This window comes from Saccostrea echinata, unplaced genomic scaffold, assembly GCF_033153115.1.
Source record: "Saccostrea echinata isolate AGI-Se365-2 ecotype Australia unplaced genomic scaffold, CSIRO_AGI_Sech_v1 ptg000042l, whole genome shotgun sequence".
Lineage (NCBI taxonomy): Eukaryota > Metazoa > Mollusca > Bivalvia > Ostreida > Ostreidae > Saccostrea > Saccostrea echinata.
Genome location: NW_026889791.1, coordinates 1,755,673 through 1,780,072, shown reverse-complemented (window position 1 = coordinate 1,780,072; position 24,400 = coordinate 1,755,673). Strand labels below are relative to the sequence as shown.

The following is a 24,400-nucleotide window of genomic DNA, read 5'->3' as shown; positions in this document are numbered from 1 at the left end:
GTATCTTATAGTAGATCTGTGTGTTAAAAAGTCTCAGTAAATATGAAAATCATACTTTCCTAAGGGCCAAAAATTGTGTCTTTACCTAAGGAATGCAGTTTTTAGTTGTAAAACAAAAGACCCATGGGTTATGATGCATAACTGTGCTGTTCTACATTAGATTTCTGAGAAGATTTTTATATTCCAATGAAAAATTGAACCCATATTACAGGCCCATTTTAACTAGAGGTTCCCAAATCCACACAACAAGGGGATACTTCAATTTCAATGTTAAGTTCACGGCTTCGCGGGTATGTTAAGGACACATTCAATTCATATCTCGGAAAACACTGAAAATGAAATATATGAAATATATATGCCTAAGTATAGAAATGAAATGTTAATAGCCATTCTCTGTAAGCATTTAAACTTTTATATAGGGAGTGTGGCACGCTATGTCTTAGATTTTTATGAAACTTGGCACACATTCCTATATTAATGTATGAAACTAAAATTCATAATGAAATGGTTGCTATGGTCAATAGTTACCATGGCAACCAACAAACATTTTTCATGGCCTAAAAAATGCTAAATTTTGATGAAAAATGACAATTTTTTGACAAATTAAAAGTTTTTAATACAACAAGATATTTACATGACTTCATCTTCAAAAGTCGAATCCAAAAGACAAATGTAGCTTAGCAAAATAAATATATTTCATATTTGTTTATATTTGCATGTTTCCATTCATTTTAAGGAGTTAAGTTACATCTCTAAATACCAATATTAAGAAAACTTAAGTTCTAAAGTTGAGGTCATCTCGCCTACTATGAGATCATATTGTATCATTGAGAGAATCTGAGTGTTTCCTTAACACCCCTGCATTATAGTAATGGAGAAGAAATGCTTAATCTGAATAAATGCATTACATAAAGATAATGGGCCAAAAACTGTCCGTTCTGTGAGAAGAAAGGTCTGCTGGTGGTCTGTTAGGTCCAATAATAGTTCTTTCTTCTCACAGAATGGACAGTTTGAGGCCTTTAACCTACTTAAAACATATACTCTATTGTGTTCATAGTGTACTCTTTTAGAACTGTTTCTCATTTATTGTATTATCTTGTACTTAATGACTGTCTCAGGTAAAGGTTGTTTATATAAAAAGAAACTTATATTCATGGTAATTGTTAACTTAATGGACAGTTACAGGTTAGTGCTATTTTAAAATAACTGAGTTAAAAATATTTAACCACAAAGCATGGGAATCGAACACCATTCTCTTGTGATTGTGAATCTTTAAAGCATGTCTTCTTCTGAGGGAGAAAGCATATTCTTCAAGCAAAAAAAAAAGAAAAAAAAAAAAAAATTCCGATATGCATGATGAGCCATCTAGAATAATACAGATCATTCTCAAGTGATAATTTGGATTTTAAGCTTAGGCTTGGTAAGATAATAAATTTTGAATTAAATAGACTTTTTAAAAATATTTCTCAACTTCTGGTCAAGGCTATTCAAGGGTGCAGAAAAACAAAGGGTACGTCGAATTATTTCCGTAATAAAATCAACATTATTTGGATGTTTTAGAAGAGGTCTATCGCAGAAAATGGAGCAGAAATGAAAATGGACAGTGACAGAGAGAATTTACACAGTAACCAACGTTGATGTTTTCATGCTTACTGACAACACAATGTTGGTGATAAAGAAATCACAAAATTATTGGCTTTTTTGTCGTTGAAGTCACAAAAGAATCGGCGAAGACTACTGACCTAATGCCCTTGCATTCATATAATGGAAGAAATGATGAGCTCCTTCAGAAATGAGTAAAATTATTCAGAGTACAAGTGAGAAAGGAGGTGCGATTGAATCTTGCCAGGAAAGCATTAAAAGGGAGAAGTGATATCCCAAGGTTGTTGTTGTTACATATTACATACCAATAGAATTAAGAGACATTTCTCTCAATTTATGTTTTGACATTCATTGAAATTTGGAATATATGGATGTAAATCATATACGGTACCAATTTTGATGCACCAGATGCGCATTTCGACAAATAATGTCTCTTCAGTGATGCTCATGGATATATTTCATTATTTATTGGAACAATTACAAAGTTTTGGTTTTTGTTTCTGTGACTTGAAATATATATTTCATTACATTGTGAAATATGTTGGATTCATTGCCTAAAAGTATTTATTTGTGTCTTTATTGCGTTTTTAATCCACTAACATAGCAGTGTTACAATGCGAAATGTAATCAGGCAAAATGTAATAAACCAGTATTGTTACATTTTGCGCTATTACATTTTGCCTCGAAATCAACGCAGAATGCAATCAAGCAAAATGTTCTAAGAAACTTTTAGAAATATTACATTTTGCATTCATGTCAATGCAAAATCTAATTACACAAAATGTAATAAGATTTTTTTTTTTTATTATTGTTATATTTTTAATATATTTTGCATAGATATTAAGCAAAATGCAAGAATGCAAAAAGTATAAACCCACTTTATTGGTCAATTGGTTGAGAATAATTTTCAAACGAATAATTATATATTGCTTTATTATTAGCCGTTTCCTGATCTACTAAATAATGCAAGTTCCATTTAAAAGGGATCAAATATACATGTGCCGATTGCCTGGCTTTCAGACATGACAATTTTTATAAATTTTTATTTTTAGAAATGCAAAAGGACATGTCCAGGTCTTGTGTTTACGTATATTTGTATAACTAGTATTTTTATTCGCCATTTAAATATTTGATTAAATTCAACCGATTTTAAATCTTTGTATTCAGTGATATACAATTATTATGTTAGGAACATGCAATGCAAAAATTTACTAAGAAACAAAAAATCAAAATTCTATGAGCTTTATTTATGCATAAACAAAGGAAAATTATATAAAAGACTTTAAAAGTATGCCATTCTTCTATCCGATTCATCCACTTCGGCATAATACCTATTCATATTTTATAATATTAAAGCTATGTTAAGATCAATTTTATGATGTTTTGTGTTGAACACAATACGTAAAAAATTTAATGTTTTGTATTGTTACAGTTTCTATTAAATTTTGCGTTGCCCTTAACGCAAAAATTAAATAACGCAAAATGTAATAATTAAAGAGTACAATATTACATTCTGTGTAAATCTCAATGTAAAATGTAATAACGTAAAATGTAATAATCCTAAAAAGTTGCTTTCGACACAAAATGTAATAACGAAAATGAAATAATCTCAGTTTAATACAATTTGCGTTGTTATTACATTTTGCATTGTAACATAGCAGTCCAATAAGTTATTAAATACTGTCCATTATTTTTCAATAATGAACAGAGTTATAATATTATTGAACTGTTACAAGTAAATTATTGAACTGTCTTGGGCCTTTCAAGAATAAAAGTATAAAAAGAAAAAAATGATATCATACTAATGTTTTAATTAAAATTCGGTCCTTTTTTTAGCTAACTCTTACCCTAGGTGCATAATTAAAAAAAAATCCATAAAATTTGGGATTGTTTCAATTGAGGTTTTTCAGAACATTTAAAAATTTTTTTCTATATGGGTTACATCTTTTCTCGTTCAGTTGTTCTTAAAAAGTTAAAAAAAATCAAATAATTTCTCCCTACATACTGCATTTCAATGAAAAAATTTAGATCCCCTATTCTGGTCCCATCCTACAAATGGGGGGGGGGGGGGGCATTATTTGAACAATTAGGAGAATATATAAATTTGGCACAAGTTTCATCTTGTCTAGTCAATTTGTTCTCAAGAAAAAAGATTATTCCTGTATAGTTCAATGTAAAATTTAGATCCCCTTTATTACCCAACCCAACACCAGGGGCCATGGTTTGCATATTTCAGATTTTATACTACCCCAGATAGCTTTCACATAAGTTTTATCTATTCTGGTCCAAAGGATCTTGAAATTTTTTTAAAAATATTTTCCCATGTACTATAATCCCCTATTGTGGCCCGACCCTACTTCTGGGGGATCTGATATTTAAATAAAGTGCCCCGCCACAGCATGATACGTTCATCAAATATTGTTCAATTATCATAAATTAAACAGTTTAGGGTGCAAGAAAATCATGTCAAATATTTCCATGATTTTTCCATTCCTTATAATATTTCATGTTTATACATATCCTGTAGTGCAGGCACTAATTATAATAAATTTCTCAACTGGTTGTGTTAGACCTTGACAAATGCCCATCTGCAGCTCCCTCCCCCTCCCCCCCCCCCCCCATCTTTCATATTTATTTGATATTTTCAAAAAATTAAATAAAAATATAATACCGGTATTAAACAATATCAAAATAGTCATAACAATTTAATCTATACCAAATTAATTTTGAAAATAAAAGGCTGGCCATCAAATAACATACGCTATAAACTGACAAGCAGTTTTTCTGTCTAATTCCCAAAGGATACAGATAAGAGCTGCTTGATCAGAGATGCTCTAGCTAACAGAAATGATTGAGACAGCTAGCCTTCCTATACATTGAACTCATTAATTGTAATCTTTAACTGGATGCATGTCTATTCAGTACTCCCAAGGGATGAATGGATCTGCACTATCTGCTTTAATAGTCTATATTGTAATAAAAATGCATATTTATGTCATTCTGTTGAAAACAGAGATTTTTTTTTAAATTTGTTACAAAGATTTATAAAAAAAAGAAACAAAAACTTGTGTAATCTTGATGCAATATTTTTAATAAGGTTACTGCATGACTCTTAGATTTGTATGATCCATCTACCATTTTAAAAACATTTAAAAAAAAAATACTTGATTTTTTTTTTTAGATTTAATGTCAGACTGGTTTTAAGCTGCAGTTCATATTGACAAACTGATATGCTGATTCCAATACACCCCCCCCCCCCCCTTGGTATAATTAGTTTTCATTATATTATACAATATCAAATTAGTTTATTATACAATATCAAGTTAATTTTAATTACTTTTCACCAAATTCATTGTAAAAGTTAAAGGCTAGCCAAATAGATTCATTTATTCCTTTAATCAATGCTGATTCCTTTTCCCAATTCCCAGGAGATATAGATAACACCTGCTTGATCAGAGATGCTCTACCAGTTAGTTCCTCAAACTAAACTCATTAATTTCTCTCTAATTTGACATGTAATTTTCTGTTATCAAAATTCTCCTTGACCAGTGCTTGATGATTACACCCATGGGAGAGGTGGAATTTCTCTTATAACATTACATTTGTTATAGATTGCTGTAAAGTATAAAATGAAAAAATATAAGTACATGTATTTTCTTGATTTAACAGGGTTCAACACTAACTTTTTTAGGCTTTAGTCCGGCCGGACTAGTGCTTCCTTACTTTTACTAGTCCGCACGCGATTTTATGAGTCCGTCAATAAAAGGAAACATCAATGTTTTGTAACATTAATTTAAAAATAAACATTTCAATATACGTTTTTTAAATACTTTTATTAAATAAACAAAGCATTTACGTGAAAGGGTTTATTCCCCAGCACGGATTCGTTGAAATCTCGTGATCAACGAGTACAATCGCATTCCCGATGTCGTTCTTTTTCTCTTGCATTACATAAAAAAAAACCGGTCCTTCGTATGAGACCGTATAAACCGGGTCCCCTATCGCAGTAGGTGCTGGCATGAAAAAGATCCCTCACTGCTCAATGGCCATAAGTGCCGAGTATAGGACAAAATATGCAGCTCTCCACCGGCAAGTGGTGGCATCTCCATATGAGTGAAAAATTCTCGAGAGGGGCGTTAAACAACAAACAAACATCAAAAATGTCTGACATCTTTCTTTTCTGTGTCATATAAATTATGATCGCTAAAACGTTTTACTTCATATCAATCAGTCGAAAAATTAAGCGCTGACTCGAAATTGTCTAACTACCGCCAAGAAGCTAGAAAGCTAAAAATAAATGCGGGGTTTTCCAGTAAAAGTTCTGGAGAATCGGACGTTGGTAAATTATTCATATTGTTTTCCAGGAATTTTTATTGGTCCGTTCGGACTAATTAGCCACAGATTTTATTAGTCCGAATAAAAATGTATTAGTCTGAGACTAACGTTAGTGTCGAACCCTGTTTAACATTTTTTTTTAATAAGGATACTGCAACATTCTTACATTTTTGGGGATTGTGTAAATTAATAGTATAGGGACACAGTTTTTTAAAAAAGTTTCACTAAATTAAAGGTCACAGTGACCTTGAAATAGGTCGCGACACACCTTCTACCTAAGATGCATAAATTGGCCAAGTTTGATGATTCTAAGTCTAATAGTTTTCTAGTTATGAGCCGGACAGGATTTTTCCATATTTGGCTATAGCATCTTAATTAAAGGTCAGAGTGACCTACTTTTAATGCGCGACACACCTTCTACCCAAGACGTATCAGCTGACAAAGTTTGATAATTCTAGGTCTGATAGTATTAAAGTTATGAGCCGGACACGAAAAAGCTAACAGACGGACGGACGGACGGACGGACATGAAGGCTATAACATAATACGTCCCGTCTTAAGACGGGCGTATAAAAATATAGAAAGTTAAGTATTGTTGAGAAGATTTTTAAAGATTCTTTCCTATATATTTCAATGAAAAAGTATATTGGTTTTACTCTCCCCGAGAAGTCATGATTTGTAAAAATACATCTACATCAGAAAGTTTTCACACATTTCATCTTTTCTGGTCCATTTTTTCTTGAAAACAAATTAATCAGATTTTATTTATATTACAATCTATATGAATGAAAAATTATCGAATAGGATGTTATACAACAACGTACATTACAATGTAAAACTCTAATCAGCTACTGCGGCTCCACCTTATCCCCAGGGCAAAAATTTGTAAAATTTAGAATTTATATATGTAATACCCCCATGACCTTAGAAAGCTTTCAATAAATTTAATCTTTTATGGTCCAGTAATTCTTAAGAGGGAGATTTTTTTCCTACATATTTTGATCTATCGTGGCCTCATCCTTCCCCATAGGATCAAGATTTGTATAACTTAGAATCTGTACTACTTCAGAAAGCTTTCATATTACTTTTATCTCTCTTTTCAGGCCCAGAGGTTCTAAAGACGAAAAACTTTTAATGAGTAATGACCCCTCCAATTTTTGCTTTTTCCTAATTATCTCTCCTTGGAATAAGGGCTTGACCATTCATTTATTCAATCAAGAATTCACGTCACCCAAGGGTGCTGAGTTTCTACTCTGGTTTAGTTGACCCAGTGGTTCGTGAGAATGGTCATAAAGTGAAAAGTTTACAAATGGACAGACAGACAAAAAGACAGATAGAGAGGATGCCAGAGAAAGCTCAGCTGAGCTTCTAATTATTAATAATTTATTAAACCACAACCCATGACCTGCACAATTTCATTAATGCATCAATAAACAGTACAGAATAACACACTTTATAAACCATTCATCCAGATCATTATTTGACTTCCTAGCTATTGAGAAGACTTTTCCTATTAATATTGTTATAGATTAACTTGGAAAACTGAGGTCTCATGTCACGGCAGGCATTGGAACGATAAAGAACCCTTGCTGCTCTGGCCCTGAGTACCAAGTAATGATATTAGTAGTCTTCCTCCAACAAAATGTCCATGGGCCACAACGCTCATCTAAGTCAATATGGCCCTGTTGTTCTTCATTAGCAGATTTTTTCTACATATATTCCTATGTAAAACTTTGATTCCTGTTATGACCCCAACCTACCCACAGGTGTCATGATAAGAATAAACTTGAATCTACACAATCTGAAGATTCTTATCAATATGACTAATCATGGCTTTGCTCCCCTTGAGAAGAAGATTTTTTTTTAAAGATTTTTCAAATGTAAATTTTGATCCCACAATGTGACCCCATTCTACCCCCAGGGGTCATAACAACAAACTTGAATTTAAGCTATGTAATGAAGGTTTACATAAGTTTCAACTTTTTGGCCTAGTGGTTCTTGAGATAAAGATTTTTAAAAGAACAATCAAATTTTCACTAATTCTTAATTATCTCCCCTTGAAAGAAGGAGTGGCTCTTTGTCCCTTCATTTGCACAAACTTGAATCCCCTTTACCCAAGGATGCTTTGTGGTAAGTTTTGAGATTGAACCCGTGATTCTGGGGAAGAAGCCAAAAATACAAAAAAGGTTTTCAGATAGACAGACAGACAGATGACTGACAAAATGTGATCAGAAAAGCTCACCTAAGCCTTTGGCTCAGTTAAGCTGAATACTGAACCTACAGACTGAATGTTTAAGTAATGTGTCACATTAAAGTTTTAACTCAAGGACACAAATAGATTGACACATTGATTAATTAATATACCTTTTGGCAAGGCCCTAAATATGCTAAAAGAATTTTTACCTTTATATTTTTCTGATGCCAATTTTCTTCTTTCTCATTTACAGGGTAAGAATTCCCAATTGTCTGTTTCTTTTCTACAATCAAACATGAAAAGACACTCAATCTTCCATAAATTTTTAGCCATTACATAAATTTCAGGAAATATGCATTTACAAGAGCACCGCTAAGCGGAGCATCCCCTCTCGCCAGGAACTTCACCTGTAATGGCAATGTCTCAATACGAGAGAAAAATTCTCAAGAGGGACGTTAAACAAGATACAATCATCTAGGCCTAGTAATCAAGGGTACCCAGTATTACTATATAAAGTTTAAAATAAGGTAAAGAAATTAAAATGTATTGCAACACTAATTGAATTTTAACAAAAGTCAAGGTGGATATCACGGGGGGAGGGTTATAACAAGCATACATAATTGGGCAGTTTCCCTTATTCCTAGCAGAAACATATCACATATGCTCTAAATTTCATTAATTTACCAATCTGAGTAAATCCCACCTGTAGTAGCATGCAATATGCATCAAATCTGAAAATACGTACGGAAGTAATATTTTTTGTAGCGAAAAAATGGCAATATACCGGTGTTGAGATGTCAATGCAACTTGTGACACTTTATATTTATAGCTTTCAAGAATTACGTTTCCCTCAAGATTAAATTCCAAGGGCCCTATTGTAAACACACACGTGTGGTAATTTGGTATTGAAACCGCGATGTTCATCAAATTATTTCAGTTACTCATTGACATATATGACACTTTTAATTCTTTAATTCATACAAACTTTCTCAAGATACGCACAATAATATGAAAATACGCAAATACAAAGTAGAACTTACAGAAGGGGCTCTATCGAAACGACCCGAATTTTAACCTGTCACATTTACCAGAAGTGAGTATTGTCAATTCGTACATAAAATTGCAGGGTTTGAAGGTAGTAAAAACACGATATTTTAAGAACTATTTCACCGATTAACTTGAAAATGAATAGGGTTCGTCCTTTTACAATGCTTACTTAAGTAAGTAAAGGCTAAGAAATGATAGTGCAAAGGTTCTCTTTAAATCTTGCCAACAACCTGTAACGGACACACTAACACAATAACACACACACATACGCACAGTAGCGATGCTATATCCCCTCTGCAACTAGTTGCGCGAGGGGATAATAACATATATATGTTATATTTGCATTTTGACAATACCAATTAAATAGACATTCAATTTTCAATGACATGTAGTTGGTCATTGTTCAGAGATGAACTTGCTTGTTGTGAATTTGTTGTTGGATGGCATAAAATTCACAACAAGTGAGTTTATTGGTCTGTAGAGATGACTATAAAGAGTTAGGAGGTGGATAAAATATACAGGTTGGTTATAGAATATGTTTAGAACTAGGGGATGAAAGGTTGTTGATTGACAAATGCTGGAAAGTGGCAAAATACATCCCCAAAAAGCGCAGAAAATCTTCTTCAGCCATAAATTGCACTTTTTTACATTACGGGATCTGTAGCGTTATAGTCAGAGACTAAAATATAAAACCATCACACTACAGTTCTGCAGCTACTTATATCTTAAGTAGCACTTTCTTTTAAGTCAACTGAAACATGTAACATTCATTTTCTCCAGTTAAGATAACAAAAAAATTCAATACCTACAAGTCTGTAACCTGTTGAATGTGCCTTGATATTCATCAATGACTTTGGAAATCTGTGCACTGTATTTCAGGATTTAAAACTAACTATAACCATTGGGCAAATTTTAGCTATTGCTAATGATACCTTACTAGCTAAAATAAAACTTTACTAGCACAGCAGTTTTCAAATATTATTCCTTAATGATCATTCAAACTTTAGTCCAGTGTAAAAATTAATTATGCTGCAGTTGGTATCTTTAATACCAACTGAAGCCAGGGCCATATTTATTAAGATTTCAATGTCAGGCTAAATTGGTATTTGAAGAAAATCCAGTCTTTTGAAGAGCAATGTAAAAAAGTATCATCATTGCTATAATTATCTTAGTATTACATGTATTTTAACACACAATTGATATTTACAAATCAAGAATATTTATGGTATGAATTATCTAATAATCAAGGTATTCAAGATGGCTGACCAATAAATTCATTGAGAAAATGCAATTATTTATAAATGAACTGATATTGATCTCACCTTTAGTGTTCTTTTAATAAAACTTCTACAAAAGTTGCTTAATTTTTATACAAACATATTCCTAACTGGAACTGCAGCTGAATTTCAATGACAAAAATTCACTGGCAGTTATTCAAAGGTAATGTTTTGGGGTTTTTTTTAAGAAAAAAATCTCAAACATTTGGATATAATTTTTGAGCTAACATTACACTTGCTTAAATATAATAATTCAAAGAAACAATTAGCATGTATTTCCACTTAACTTTGATTCCTGAATTGATTACTTTACGTTAATTATCTTCATATTTCATTAAATCTATACACACCAGTAGAATTGATATCAGATACTGGATCTTCAGGACAAGATGGATGCAAGGTCCTCACCTCTGACTTCACGACCAAATTATCTGACATCATGACCAAATTATTGTTCAAAACCTGTAACACAGTAAATAAATAATTAATTTACATCAATTTCAAGAATCAATTACAAATTACTGTATACAGGTTTATTTTTGCCACATGTTATTTTTTTTGCCCTTTCACCCTTGCAATTAGTTTTCCCCCATTTTTAATTTGTCCAGTCACAGTTCCATTTCAGAAATTAAATTTTTTCTTGAATTCACCCCTTTTTCTTGCCCACCTGGGAGTAGGGCAAAAAACATTTGGGTCCCGGGAGTAGGGCGAAAATAAAATGGGGGCAAAAATTTTCCTGCCTACAGTATAAACATCCTTGTGATACCATTGTAAACAGCTCGTCATTGATCTAAAAAGTGCATTGACCAAACAACTTTCCAAACATGGCAATTTAGTTTGGATGAAACCAAACAGGGAGAATCCAACTCAGGGCAAACAGGGCACTGGGGCAAAACAACTCAGGACAAACAGGGCACTGGGGCAAAACCACCTGGGTTCTTCTGAAAGAATGTTTTATATTACCCTGTGTCAAAAGATAAAATGCAGAACAATATGCTTTACACTGAATAGCACAAGATGTTGGGTCATTTCTCTTGATCAAGCTTCATTTAAATCCATGAACTCAATCAAACATCCCCAAACTTCTTTGGAAATCTTGATATGTAATACTTTTATCTCCAGCTTTCCAATTGCATTCATATATCTTTCTACCTTAAGATTTATACATCATGTACATACATACAAACCTTATGTCTCCTCTTTTAAAATTCTATAATAAATTTTTAACATGTTTAAGCTAACTCCACCCTCAAGTGATGTCACAGGATTTTACAAACTTTTAATTTTATATTGATTTGACTTCATGCCTAAATAGTAATAAATCAACTGTCACGTAAGATATTATTCCAAAGACATTTTTTTCATTATTCATACCTCAAAGGATGTCGCTAATTTAGGGACCCCTCTGATTAAAGAACATTCAAAATATGCATTATTCTATATAGAGAATTAAAACAGAATCTCAAAATTAGAGAAATTACCAAGAACCTGTTCTGTAACATGTGTACACAAACCGAAATGCCGATCCCGATATTTATAGCTATAATCAAAGTACAGAGAGTACTCAATCGATGTGATAAATGAATACACTGCAACACAATAAGAAATATACCTGGTTTTGACACTCTTATGGATTTTTTTTAAGTACTAAGTATATCTGCATGTAAAAGGATGTGTTTTATTTTTTGAAGCATTAAAATATATGGGGGGGGGGGGGGGGGGTGGACTACAACGCTCAATTTATTTACTTATTTTTTCATTGGAAGATTTTAAAAATATTTGTCCCTCCTTCTTCCAGTCAATTCATTTACTCTATTTTGTGCACCACCCTAGCTTCAGGGACTCATTATTTATCTGAACTTGAATTAGCAAAGCAAGGGGATGCTTCTTAAGATTGTCAAGATCGCATAAATGATGTTGGCGCCCTATTCATAGGAGAAAATTTAACTGAAGCAGAACACAAAAACAACAATAATTCAAGGTAGAATAAAATAATTTTATGAATGAACGTTTTGAGCACAAGTTGGAGATTGTAAGTACTAAAATCAAGCTATATTATGACCCCAACATTAGTAATGCTATGTATCGCCAAACTCCCTAACCCCATCTCTACCCTAACTCCATCAAATGCTCAGAAAATATATATGACTGTGAAGTTCAAGAATGCGTCAATATATAAATAGTGCATGTTTTTGAGGGTAACAGTTGAAATTGACACAGCAAGGACCGACGCGTCAGCGGAAGTTGACAATGGTTTTCCGAGGGGTGTCAGTTTCAACTGTTATCCTCAAAAACATGCACTATTTATTTTATTATACTGAATGTCATTGATTTAGGATGTCAGCAAAAAAAAAAAAAAAAAAAAAAAAAAAAAAAAAAAAAAAAAAAATCGGAGATTGTCGTTAAGTTCACGTTTATAAAGCTTTCAAACTCCCCGCTTCTGTTTTTCTTAAAGAAAGATTTGAAATAGATTTACTGACCTCTTTATTGTTTATTTGATACTCAGAGAGTCCTTTATCATCTAAAATTTCGTTATTTCTGCACTCACAAGCATTTTTTGTCTGTCGTTTGTTGTTTTCAATCAAGCTACATCGAACGCAAGCTTTGATTGAAGTCAAGTTTATTCGGCTTCTTTTAAACGAACAACTGACGTTTTGAGAATTCTACAGCGAATCGTACGCGCATAATTTACGCCCATGTGACATTATCGTTGTGTTACCCGTTGTCAAGTGCGTTGCTAATGCTGAGGGTAACATTACCAATTGTTAAATGCGTCCAAACCAATCAGATTTTAGTATCTAACATGAAAGTATAATAAAAATAAATAACACTTAATCTATTGTATCTATCATATTTTAATATGTGAAATTAGAAAGCATTTTTTCCTTTATGCACAATTCCATCAGTACCTTCGAAATGTGCTCATTTTTACATGTCAGCCGCATTTATGAAGGCATATGCCAAAGGTTTAATATGACATATCATATTGGAAACGGCTAAAAATAAAATTTATTTTTTATCTCAATTTGCCCTATTGCACTAAACGTTGGAGATAACGTTAGCGTTACATTATTACATATAAAATATGTTATATTAACGTTATTTTTTCTGTTGTTGATACTTTTCCTAAAATAAAATTTAATAATATTTTATATCTTTAAAACTATTTTTTTATGTTTACAAGTTTAAGAAAAAGGAACAAAAAACTTAACTGGAAACAAATGTCTATTGAATATGTTGACATTTTGTGGAGGGCCCTGGTGACGGAGTTAGGGTTCATTGGATGTAATGTACACGGATGTGATAGACTTTCTATTTATAGTGGTTTTGTATTAGTCCAATAACTGCATTTTTAAAAATAGTACTGAAAACAATGTTTAAGTTCATTACTTAGTGTAGCAAACAAGAAACAAATCAAAAAATAATTCAGAGAGTAACTTGGCGTGTTTTCCGGTTATAGTGACTGAGTTTGGGTAATAGGCGATATATGTAAAAATTACGCATATTCTATACACAATAATTTATAGCCGCCAATGTAATTTTTAAGAAACCATCCCAATTTCTTTAGGTGCAAAATTATTACAAAATTATATTAGAAGTAGAATGATTGTCAGCAAGAAATTTTGTAGATGACCAATAGGAAGTCATGAAAAGAAGAAGTTAAGTTACGCGCCAAAATCGGCCCAATCCCCAAAACTGATCATGAAGATATTTATGAAATATGTCCAAAATTTAATTCCTTGTCCTAAATCATTAATTCTTTTTAAATCTCAAACCATTTTTTCCTAAAGAAATCTCTAATAAGAGGCCCATGGGCCACAACGCTAAACTGAGTCACTTTAGACATGTTGTTCTTCATCAGATTTGGCCTCTACATACGAGTGTACATGTATTCATATGTTAAATTTTGGTTCACCTTTTGTGGCCACATCCTATACACTGCAGGGGCCATGATATGAATAAAATTGAATCTACACTACCAGAGGATGCTTCAATATAAATAGGACTAATCATGGCATTGCTTTTTTCATAGAAAGTTTTTTTTTTAATCTTTTCCTATAAATTCCTGATATGTAAAACTATGATCTTCTATTGTGGTCCCACCCTTTTCCTGGGGGTTCAAGATTTCAACAAACTTGAAAGTACACTACTCAAGAATGCTTCCACATTAAAAATATAATTCATCATGGCTTACTTTTCTTGAGAAGAGAAGTTTTAAAGACTTTTTCTGATAAAATTCTATTTAAACTTTGATTGGCTATTGTGTCCCCACAAACTTGAATCTACACTACCTAAAGTTGCTTCCATATTAATATTACTAATCATAGCTTTGCTGTGCTTGAGATGACTTTGAAATATTTTTTTTCATATACAATATATATCGAACTTTGATTCCCTATTGTGGCCCCACCATACTCCCAGGGACTAAAATATGAATAAATTTACAATAAACACTACCTCAGGATATTTTCACCAATGTTTCGTCTTTTCTGGGCCAGTGGTTCCTGAGAAAAAGATTTTTAAAGATTTTTCCTGTTTATTTAAATGTAAAACTTTGACTCCTAATTGTGGCCCCTCCCTACCCTAGGGGCAATGGTTTGAACAATTTAGTATCTATGCTGCATCAGGAAGATTCCACAAACGTTTCAGCTGTTCTGTTCCAGTGGTTCTTCAGAATGAGATTTTAAAGAATTTCCCTATATATTTCAATGTAAAACTTTGATTCCCTATTGTGGTTCCACTCTTCCCCCAAGGGCCATGATTTGAACAATCAGAAAGATACCATATGAGTTTCGGGTTTCTGGCCCAGTAGTTCCTGAGAAGAAGATTTTTAAAGATTTTTCCTATATATTTCGAGTAAAAATTTGATTCCCTATTGTGGGCCACACACTACCCCGGGGACCATGATTTGAACAATTGAGAATATATGCTACCTCAGGAAGATTCCATATAAGTTTCAGTTTTTCTGGCCAGGTGATTCTTCGGCAGAAGATTTTTAAATGATTTTCCTATATATTTCAATGAAAAAATATTGTCTCCCTAATGTGGCTCCACCTACCCTAGGAGCCATGCCTTGAACAATTTAGAATCTACACTACCTCAGCAGATTCCACATGAGTTTCAGTTTTTCTGATCCAGTGGTTCTTGAGAGGATTTTTAAAGATTCTTCCTATATATTTTAAAAAAAATATAAAACTTTGCCTCCCTAATGTGACCCCACCCTACCCCCGGTAGCCATGCTTTGAACAATTTAGAATCTATGCTACCTCAGGAAGATTCTTTATACGTTTCTGACCCAGGGGTTCTTAATAAGAATTTTTTTTAAAGAACCCACCCTATTTGTCTTTTCTTGGTTACCGGTATCTCCTCTTGAATGGGGGCTTTGCCCTTCATTTTAACAATTTAAATTCCCCTTTACCCACGAATGCTTTGTACCAACTTTGGTTAAAATTGGCCCAGTGGTTCTTGAGAAGAAGTTGAAAATGTGAAAAGTTTATAGACGGACGGACGGACGGACGGGCAGCTAGACGGACAGACAACGGTTGATCAGAAAAGTTCACTTGAGCTTTCAGCTTTTTAAAAGAAAAGAACACTACGATATTATGACGTCAACATGGCGTTTTCAGGTTTCATCGTAATAATTTTCTTACTTAGAAATATGTCATCCATGAAATATTCTTTAATTAGCCCCTTTATTACTTTTTATATTTCGGAAAAAAATACTTTTGTAGCAGTGCAAACCACCGGTATCAACTGCGAAAGGGCAGATTTTGCTTCTGTGCTAGAGAATACCCTTTCAAAAATCTGCTAAATATTGCGTTTTTCCTAGTATATAAAATTTCTCTCTAGTTTAAATACATAACAAACCAATTCTTCTAAAACTTATAATTGATACATGTATTATGGTTTTCCTGTTGAACGAGATGTGTAAAGTCTTTTGGAATCAACATTTTTATGACATTAAATAATGTTTTTAAAATCACGTTTGCATAGAGAACTCGTGCATATATTGTGTAATTTTATGTTCATGTATTCCAGATGAATTCTGTATTGTCATGAACATTATGTATTTGTGATAAACTGTATACAGGGAAATTTTCGGCATGTTTTATTTTCGCCCCTTTCGCCCTACTCACAGGTGGGCAAACATAGAACGGGGCGAATTCAAAGAACGCAATATAATTTCTTAAACTAAACTGTGACTGGGCGAATTTAAAACGGGGCAAAATTGTTTGTAAGTGTGAAAGGGCGAAAATATCCCTGTATACAGTAATGATATGAAGAAAAACTTGAAGATATGTATGTTTTCCCTAGTCTTTCATTTATTCTAGGTTATTAATTAGAATGCGTTTGCTTCCCCATACCTCATTTATGTTTAAAATGTTAAGTGTTTTACTTAAAAGATACCGTATCCAAGGTAAATTCAATTGATTTTGTTGTTAATTTTATACTACGGATATGTTTGATTAAAACAAAATCTTTGCATATTACCAAATATGTTGATAGCAGTTGTATCAATTTTAAAATATTTACATTTGCAAATGTCTTTCCTTATATGAAAATACGAAATAAAATTGACATTCAATTTTCAATGACATGTAGTTGGTCATGTGATCAGACTTTCTTGCATATAGAAAGCACACTACGCGAGCCATTTGGAAAGTTCCAACTGTAACGTCACATGACGTCGTAGGTACGTTATGTTGCATTTTCATAACAAAGTCTAAATAGAGCGTATTTTTCTTTGTAACACGAATAAAAGTATAAAATATGAATATAAGAAATTAAATATCATTTTTAGTTTCATTGGGATATGACACGAAGCTGGTACGTGATCAAATCTATACTATAACGCCCTTCAGGCGTTAAAGGATTTGATCACGTGACCAACTTCATGTCATATCTCAATGAAACTCTAAAAATGATATCTTATTTCTTAAATGAATTTTCAATTATCATTTATATTTTAATATCGAAATATTGATTGTATATTTTTTGTTACAAAGCGTCTTGATTTTCCACAAGAAATGTTTACAGATGCTAGATTTAATTAAATATCACAACAGGGGTCTGTATTTTACATTTAACATCAGAGTAATTAAAGGCTAAGTAACTCTTCCCTATCTAAAGTTACATTAGAGTTAACCAAAGGAAATTAATCCTTTCAAGTAAAAATTAATTTTCATCTGATCTAACATAACCCCCCCCCCCCCCAAAAAAAAAAAAAAAACAAGAGGCCCAAGGGCCTTAACGGTCACCTGAGTATAATACAACAATTTAGAGAATCCATAGAGTATAAAATGAACTGAAAAGTGAAGCTTTGTTGCCCAAAAGCAAGAAAAATAGGGTGATCAGGTTCAACAAAATAATTAATCTAGTGTTCATTAACAGTTCATAAATTAGGTTCTAATCTGTTCCCCATTTATCACTATCACCATACAGTATATTAACAAACTATCAATGCTTCTGTACTATTTTAATTCCTTGTTGAAATCTCTTACATTGGACTCTCTTGGTCTTTGATGAACATTGAATAAGACAAGTTATTTTTGTCTCATTTTTATTTATCTATTACTTACAAGTCTACCTGATCATTAAAACTATGAAAGTACTTTTTGTATTATACAATAAAAAATCTTGCAAAATTCTCTTATTCTATTAACTTTTCAAGTACATTATTTACAGTGACTAATTATCAAAAGTAAATGGCAAAGGGGAATAACTCCCCTCAGTAGAATACAAATTGATAGAGCCCTGGCAAGGACCAGAACACTTGACAAAATGGCCCAGATGTTCAAAAATATTTATCAAAACTTTTACTCTTTTTGCCTCTGATATGCCGAGGTGCAGAGAAGATTTTCAAAGAAATAATGCAGTTTTTACTACAGATTCACTACATTATCAATAGAGCCCCCCAGCCCCCCCCCCCACCCCCCCACCCCCCACCCCCACCGAGAAACACCAGAGTCTCTCACCCTGGGACCAGAAGTTTATTCATCATACATGTAAGTAATCACTTTGTTTATCTGATTAACACTAAGGAGCAGACAGGATTATTTAACAGAATTAATGCATTTTTACTACATTATCAAGAGCCCCACCCTTACACCAGCACATCTGACCCAGGGGTCATGCAATTCACTACTCTGGAAGAAGTAATCATGCTCATCATAACTATACACTTAGCTTCTTTGCTTTTTAACCAGAAGCAGAAAAGAATATTTTCAGAGAAATTTTGCTTTTTCACTATATAATCAATAGAGCCCCCCCCCCCTTTTCACCAGAACCCTTGACCCTGGGGCCATGAAATTCACAATTTTGGAAGGGGCATACTGGCGTATCATAACAATGTACTAATAGTTTGTTTAAATAATACCCAGGCGCAGAGAAGAAGATTTTTAAAGAAATAATTCACCTTCACTATAGGATATATATGGCCCCGCCCTAGCACCAGAACCCCTGATCCAGGGTCCATGAAATTCACAATTTTGGAAGAGGCATCCTTGCTTATCATAACTATGTATTTAATTTGTTTAAATAATACCCAGGAGTAGAGAAGATTTTTAAAGCATTAATGCATTTTCACTATATGATTTATATAGCCCCGCCCTAGCACCAGAACTCTTGACCCTGGGGCCATGAATTTCACAATTTTGGTAGAGTCACCCTTGCTTATCATAACTATGTATTCAATTTGTTTCAATAATACCCAGGAGTAGAGAAGAAGATTTTCAAAGAAATAATGCACTTTCACTATATGATTTATATAGCCCCGCCCTAACACCAGAACCCCTGCCCCTGGGGCTATGAATTTCACAATTTTGGTAGAGTCACTCTTGCTTATCATAACTATGTATTCAATTTGTTTAAATAATACCCAGGAGTAGAGAAGAAGATTTTCAAAGAAATAATGCACTTTCACTATATGATTTATATAGCCCCGCCCTAACACCAGAACCCCTGACCCTGGGGCCATGAATTTCACAATTTTGGTAGAGTCACTCTTGCTTATCATAACTATGTATTCAATTTGTTTCAATAATACCCAGGAGTAGAGAAGATTTTCAAAGAAATAATGCACTTTCACTATATGATTTATATAGCCCCGCCCTAGCACCAGAACCCCTGACCCTGGGGCCATGAATTTCACAATTTTGGTAGAGTCACTCTTGCTTATCATAAATATGTATTCAATTTGTTTCAATAATACCCAGGAGTAGAGAAGAAGATTTTCAAAGAAATAATTCACTTTCACTATATGATTTATATAGCCCCGCCCTAACACCAGAACCCCTGACCCTGGGGCCATGAATTTCACAATTTTGGTAGAGTCACTCTTGCTTATCATAACTATGTATTCAATTTGTTTCAATAATACCCAGGAGTAGAGAAGATTTTCAAAGAAATAATGCACTTTCACTATATGATTTATATAGCCCCGCCCTAGCACCAGAACCCCTGACCCTGGGGCCATGAATTTCACAATTTTGGTAGAGTCACTCTTGCTTATCATAACTATGTATTCAATTTGTTTCAATAATACCCAGGAGTAGAGAAGAAGATTTTCAAAGAAATAATTCACTTTCACTATATGATTTATATAGCCCCGCCCTAACACCAGAACCCCTGACCCTGGGGCCATGAATTTCACAATTTTGGTAAAGTCACTCTTGCTTATCATAAATATGTATTCAATTTTGTTCAATAATACCCAGGGGTAGAGAAGAAGATTTTCAAAGAAATAATGCACTTTCACTATATGATCTATATAGCCCCGCCCTAGCACCAGAACCCCTGACCCTGGGGCCATGAATTTCACAATTTTGGTAGAGGGCTCAATGCTTATTACAATCATGTCAACAGTTTGACTGCTTGATGTCCAGGAGTAAAGAAGAAGATTTTTAAAGATTGCATTAATTTTGGTGGTTTTAGCCCAACCCCTCAGGCCCCAGGGGGGCAGGGACCATGAAATTCACAATTTTTGTCCCCCTTCACCCATAGATGCTATATGCCAAAATTGGCTGAAATTGGTTGAGCGGTTTCAGAGAAAAAGCTGAAAATGTTTAAATGTTAACGCACGACGCACGTCGCACGACGGACGACGGACGACGCACGACGACGGACAAAAACGGATAGCAATAGGTCACCTGAGTGACTCAGGTGACCTAAAAAAAAAAATAAAATAAAAACCAGTATTAAGCTGAGTACTTCTCAAAAATATATTATTAATTAGATAAAATATACATATTACTAACTGCTTTTGAAAAATTACAAATGTGCATTTCACCAGTATATTTTTAAATCTGGTATTTATTTGTCAAGATTAAATAAGTCAAACCTCATTATCTCGAACCAGATGGGACCGAGAAAAAAATTCTAGATATCCGAGGATTTGAGATATCAGGGGTAAAATACCATGAATACTTAAAGAATAAGTGTTTGGGACTTAAAAATCACTTCGACATATCCATGGTATTTGAGATATCAGTTTTCGAGATACTGAAGTTCAACTGTATCTAAAGTGTGAATAAACTGATGTTTGCGATACCTAAATCTTAAAAGGAATTTTTTCAACCAAATACTTTATACCTAGACCAAAACATTGTTTATCAAAGTTTACACAGCTCACCTTAACGAATGTTATCTTTAGATGAGGCAAAATTCCACCAACTATAATAATTATGCAATATTTGTCTGATAGGGCTTGCAATTACTTGGCAATGGACTTGTTCTTAAATTTAAGGCTAGTCAGTCCTCAAGAAAATTAAAGTCAAATCCAGCATATGAAGCAAGTTTGAGAGTGTTCACTCTTGAGTCATCATTCAAAATGTTTATATAAGATGGTGAAGTAAAAAAAAAATGCCAAAAAATTATACAAGAACTGACGGTTTAAATAAGGTTTTCCAATTATATTACGAGGCTATGACGTAGTTAAACTGAGTCATGTGACCATGTGTCCTTCATTCCCTTGAAAAGAAATCTGCTTCAAAAACTTTAACCCTGGACTCCGACACAGACACCAAGGGTATTAATTACCTCTTTATAAGCTTCCTCCCGCTTCGTTGAGGTGAGCTAGAATACTCTGAATGTTTACCGACATCATTGTCTATTTTAGATGTACAATGTAAGGAGACCCATTCAGTAGTAGAGGTAGGATGATACTAGCACACATCAATTCCAATCACTGTACTATATAAGTCTACCAAATATGCAAATTAAATCAGAAGGCTTAGAGACTAGCCCTGCCTACTGTACTTTATAAGTCTGCCAAACATGTAAATTAAGTCAAAGGCTCAGTGGCTACATCATCCAAATGACTCCACCCATTTGATAATAAGGTTTAAATCAGAAGGCTTAGTGACTAGCCCTGCCTACTGTACTTTATAAGTCTGCCAAACATGTAAATTAAGTCAAAGGCTCAGTGGCTACATCATCCAAATGACTCCACCCATTTGATAATAAGGTTTGATAGCGTGTTATTACAGACGGCTCAAGATCTGACTCCACCCAATATGATAATAAGCAAAAGGCTTGATTGAGTTTACTATACGATCTTACAGATCTAGCATATGTGTAAATTAAATAAAAAGAATTCCACCCATTTAGTATTAAGGCTTGAAAACATTACTATATGTTCTTACAGAAGGTATAAGATGATCTTTATCTCATTAGCAGATTTGCTACGGTAAGTTATTAAAAGTGACTGCAAAAATCATTTTAAAAAAACAAGAAATGAAAAATATATATGAAAATATATTCCCATTATAAAAATACATGTATAATCCAAGCACACATTATTTTTGTTTTTTTATCTCCGGAACTGATGCACAGTATTTCTCTGAAATAAATGGCTCCAGTTCATCGTCCCAATTCTCCCTTCTAATGTCAAATCTTCATACTTTGGAAGAGAAGTGTTACCCTTTCTGACACAATATTTCCCATTTTCCAACCAGTTCTCATGATTTTGTTTGTCCATGCATTTGTTATAATGTTCAATACATTCACCTCTTTTAATCTTGTGTGTAAAGTTATACTCGCAAGGGGTGAAATGTTTGCTTGTAGAGCTGTTGTTCCTTCCACACTTAATAATGTGACGGGTTAGTCTTTCTTTCCTAATAACGTGTGTCTCATCATACGGACAAACAACAAGATTAATATCATAACTCCCCTGGTATTGTGCCATCTTCCTTCCACTTTTATTCAAAGTATATTAATCCCAAAAACAAAAACAAATGAATTCTCCTACAGACACTAAAGGCAGCGAAGGCTTGTGTTTAAATATTTCGGGATATATTTACTTATATATGTACCACTAAAAACTTATAGTAAACTCTACCTATGATAAAAAAGTTTGCTTTTTATACAAAATGCTTACAGAAAACTCCACCCACTGATAGCAATTAAAATTTTTACCTTGGGTTCACAGAAAGTTTACCGATGGAAATGCTAAATTCATAATATCTATACCAATGACTAACAAAGAAGAATTAAACCAATTAAAAAATCATTCAATAAAAGCATTATTCTTGTAAATATGTATTAATTCCTTAAACGTATAAGCATACTTTTCTAATCTTTCTTTGCATCGACACTCACTAAGCCAATGACGGTTAAGGAGAGATAACTCCAAGTGACAAGATAACTCACCATCTTTCATAACAAGACGCTCATTATAATAATTTATACTCCACTCAACAAATAGTAGACATTAAGTGTTTCATCAGATGGTGAAATGAAATTTAAAGATAGATAACACGCACATTATCTCACGCCAAACTGCTTCAGGAACAAATAATGTCTTCGGTGCAAACATAAAACACCTATTTATTTATATTTATATTTCAGCAATAGCAAGTTCAACGATCCAATTTGCATATTTTCTGTAAAATTATTACTCAAAATCATTACTTCTACAAGCAATGAAAAAATGTCATCATTGACTTAGCAGTCAATGACCCTTTAACTCAACATTTAACACAACATCTTCCTCTTACTTGATAACCTCACTAATGAAATAATCAAAGAACTGATGAACCACCATGTGAAATATTTTTACCTTTTTGATATCTTTGAGATTAAATAATTAAAAAAGAAAAAGAAAAAAGTCATGTTTTTTTTTTAAATTTATTTGAACATGAAACCCAGCATGAAATAAAAAATAACTTATAATAACTTTGTATAATGTATAAATACCTTAACAAATCAAATAAATCATAACAATTACATCAAATGATTACTGATTGAAATGAAACTGAGAATAAAAATGAATACAAATCAGTAAAAAATTAGAATATTCCATAAAAAAAAAAATCAATACTTACATCAATTGATTATTGATAGCCATCTGAGACAAATCAAAGTAAAATCAAATATTTACATAAAATGATTACTGATTATTGATTAAAATTGAATAAAAAATTTTGCAGAGATCAGTAAAAGAAAATCAAATATTTACATAAAATGATTATTAATTGGAATTGATAAAGTATTTGGCACAGATCAGTAAAAGAAAATCAAAATATTTACATAAAATGATTATTGTGTATTGATTGGCACTAGATAAACATTTCACACAGATCAGTAAAAGAAAATCAAATATTTACATAAAATGATTATTGTGTATTGATTGGCACTAGATAAACATTCCACACAGATCAGTAAAAGAAAATCAAATATTTACATAAAATGATTATTAATTAGAATTGTGACATTTAATAAAAAGTATTCTTACAGAGTAGTGTTTATCAAAATATTAATTGTGCGTAAATTATTGACTATAATTGAAAAAGATCTGAAGTTGCATGAATATATTGAGAAAATGACTAAGAAACAATATATATTTGAATGTAGCAGTTATGAACTTTTTTAGCATACATAAGGATTAATAAATCTAATCACCAATTGTGATATAAGCGTGCAAGGTTATTGCTTTATGAAATATAGAG

At 32.8% G+C, this 24,400-nt stretch overlaps 1 protein-coding gene across 1 annotated transcript in view; it reads right to left on the bottom strand.

Annotated features, from left to right (window-relative positions):
- LOC133201013 (zinc finger protein 431-like) overlaps window positions 1-24,400 on the bottom strand; it is a 35,178-nt gene that overhangs the window by 8,170 nt on the left and 2,608 nt on the right. The window contains exons 8-9 of the mRNA XM_061336816.1: window positions 10,805-10,916; window positions 8,340-8,413 (exon numbers count right to left, since the gene is read on the bottom strand). Of these exons, the coding sequence (XP_061192800.1) occupies window positions 8,340-8,413; window positions 10,805-10,916 (186 nt within the window). The remainder of the gene's footprint in view (window positions 1-8,339; window positions 8,414-10,804; window positions 10,917-24,400) is intronic.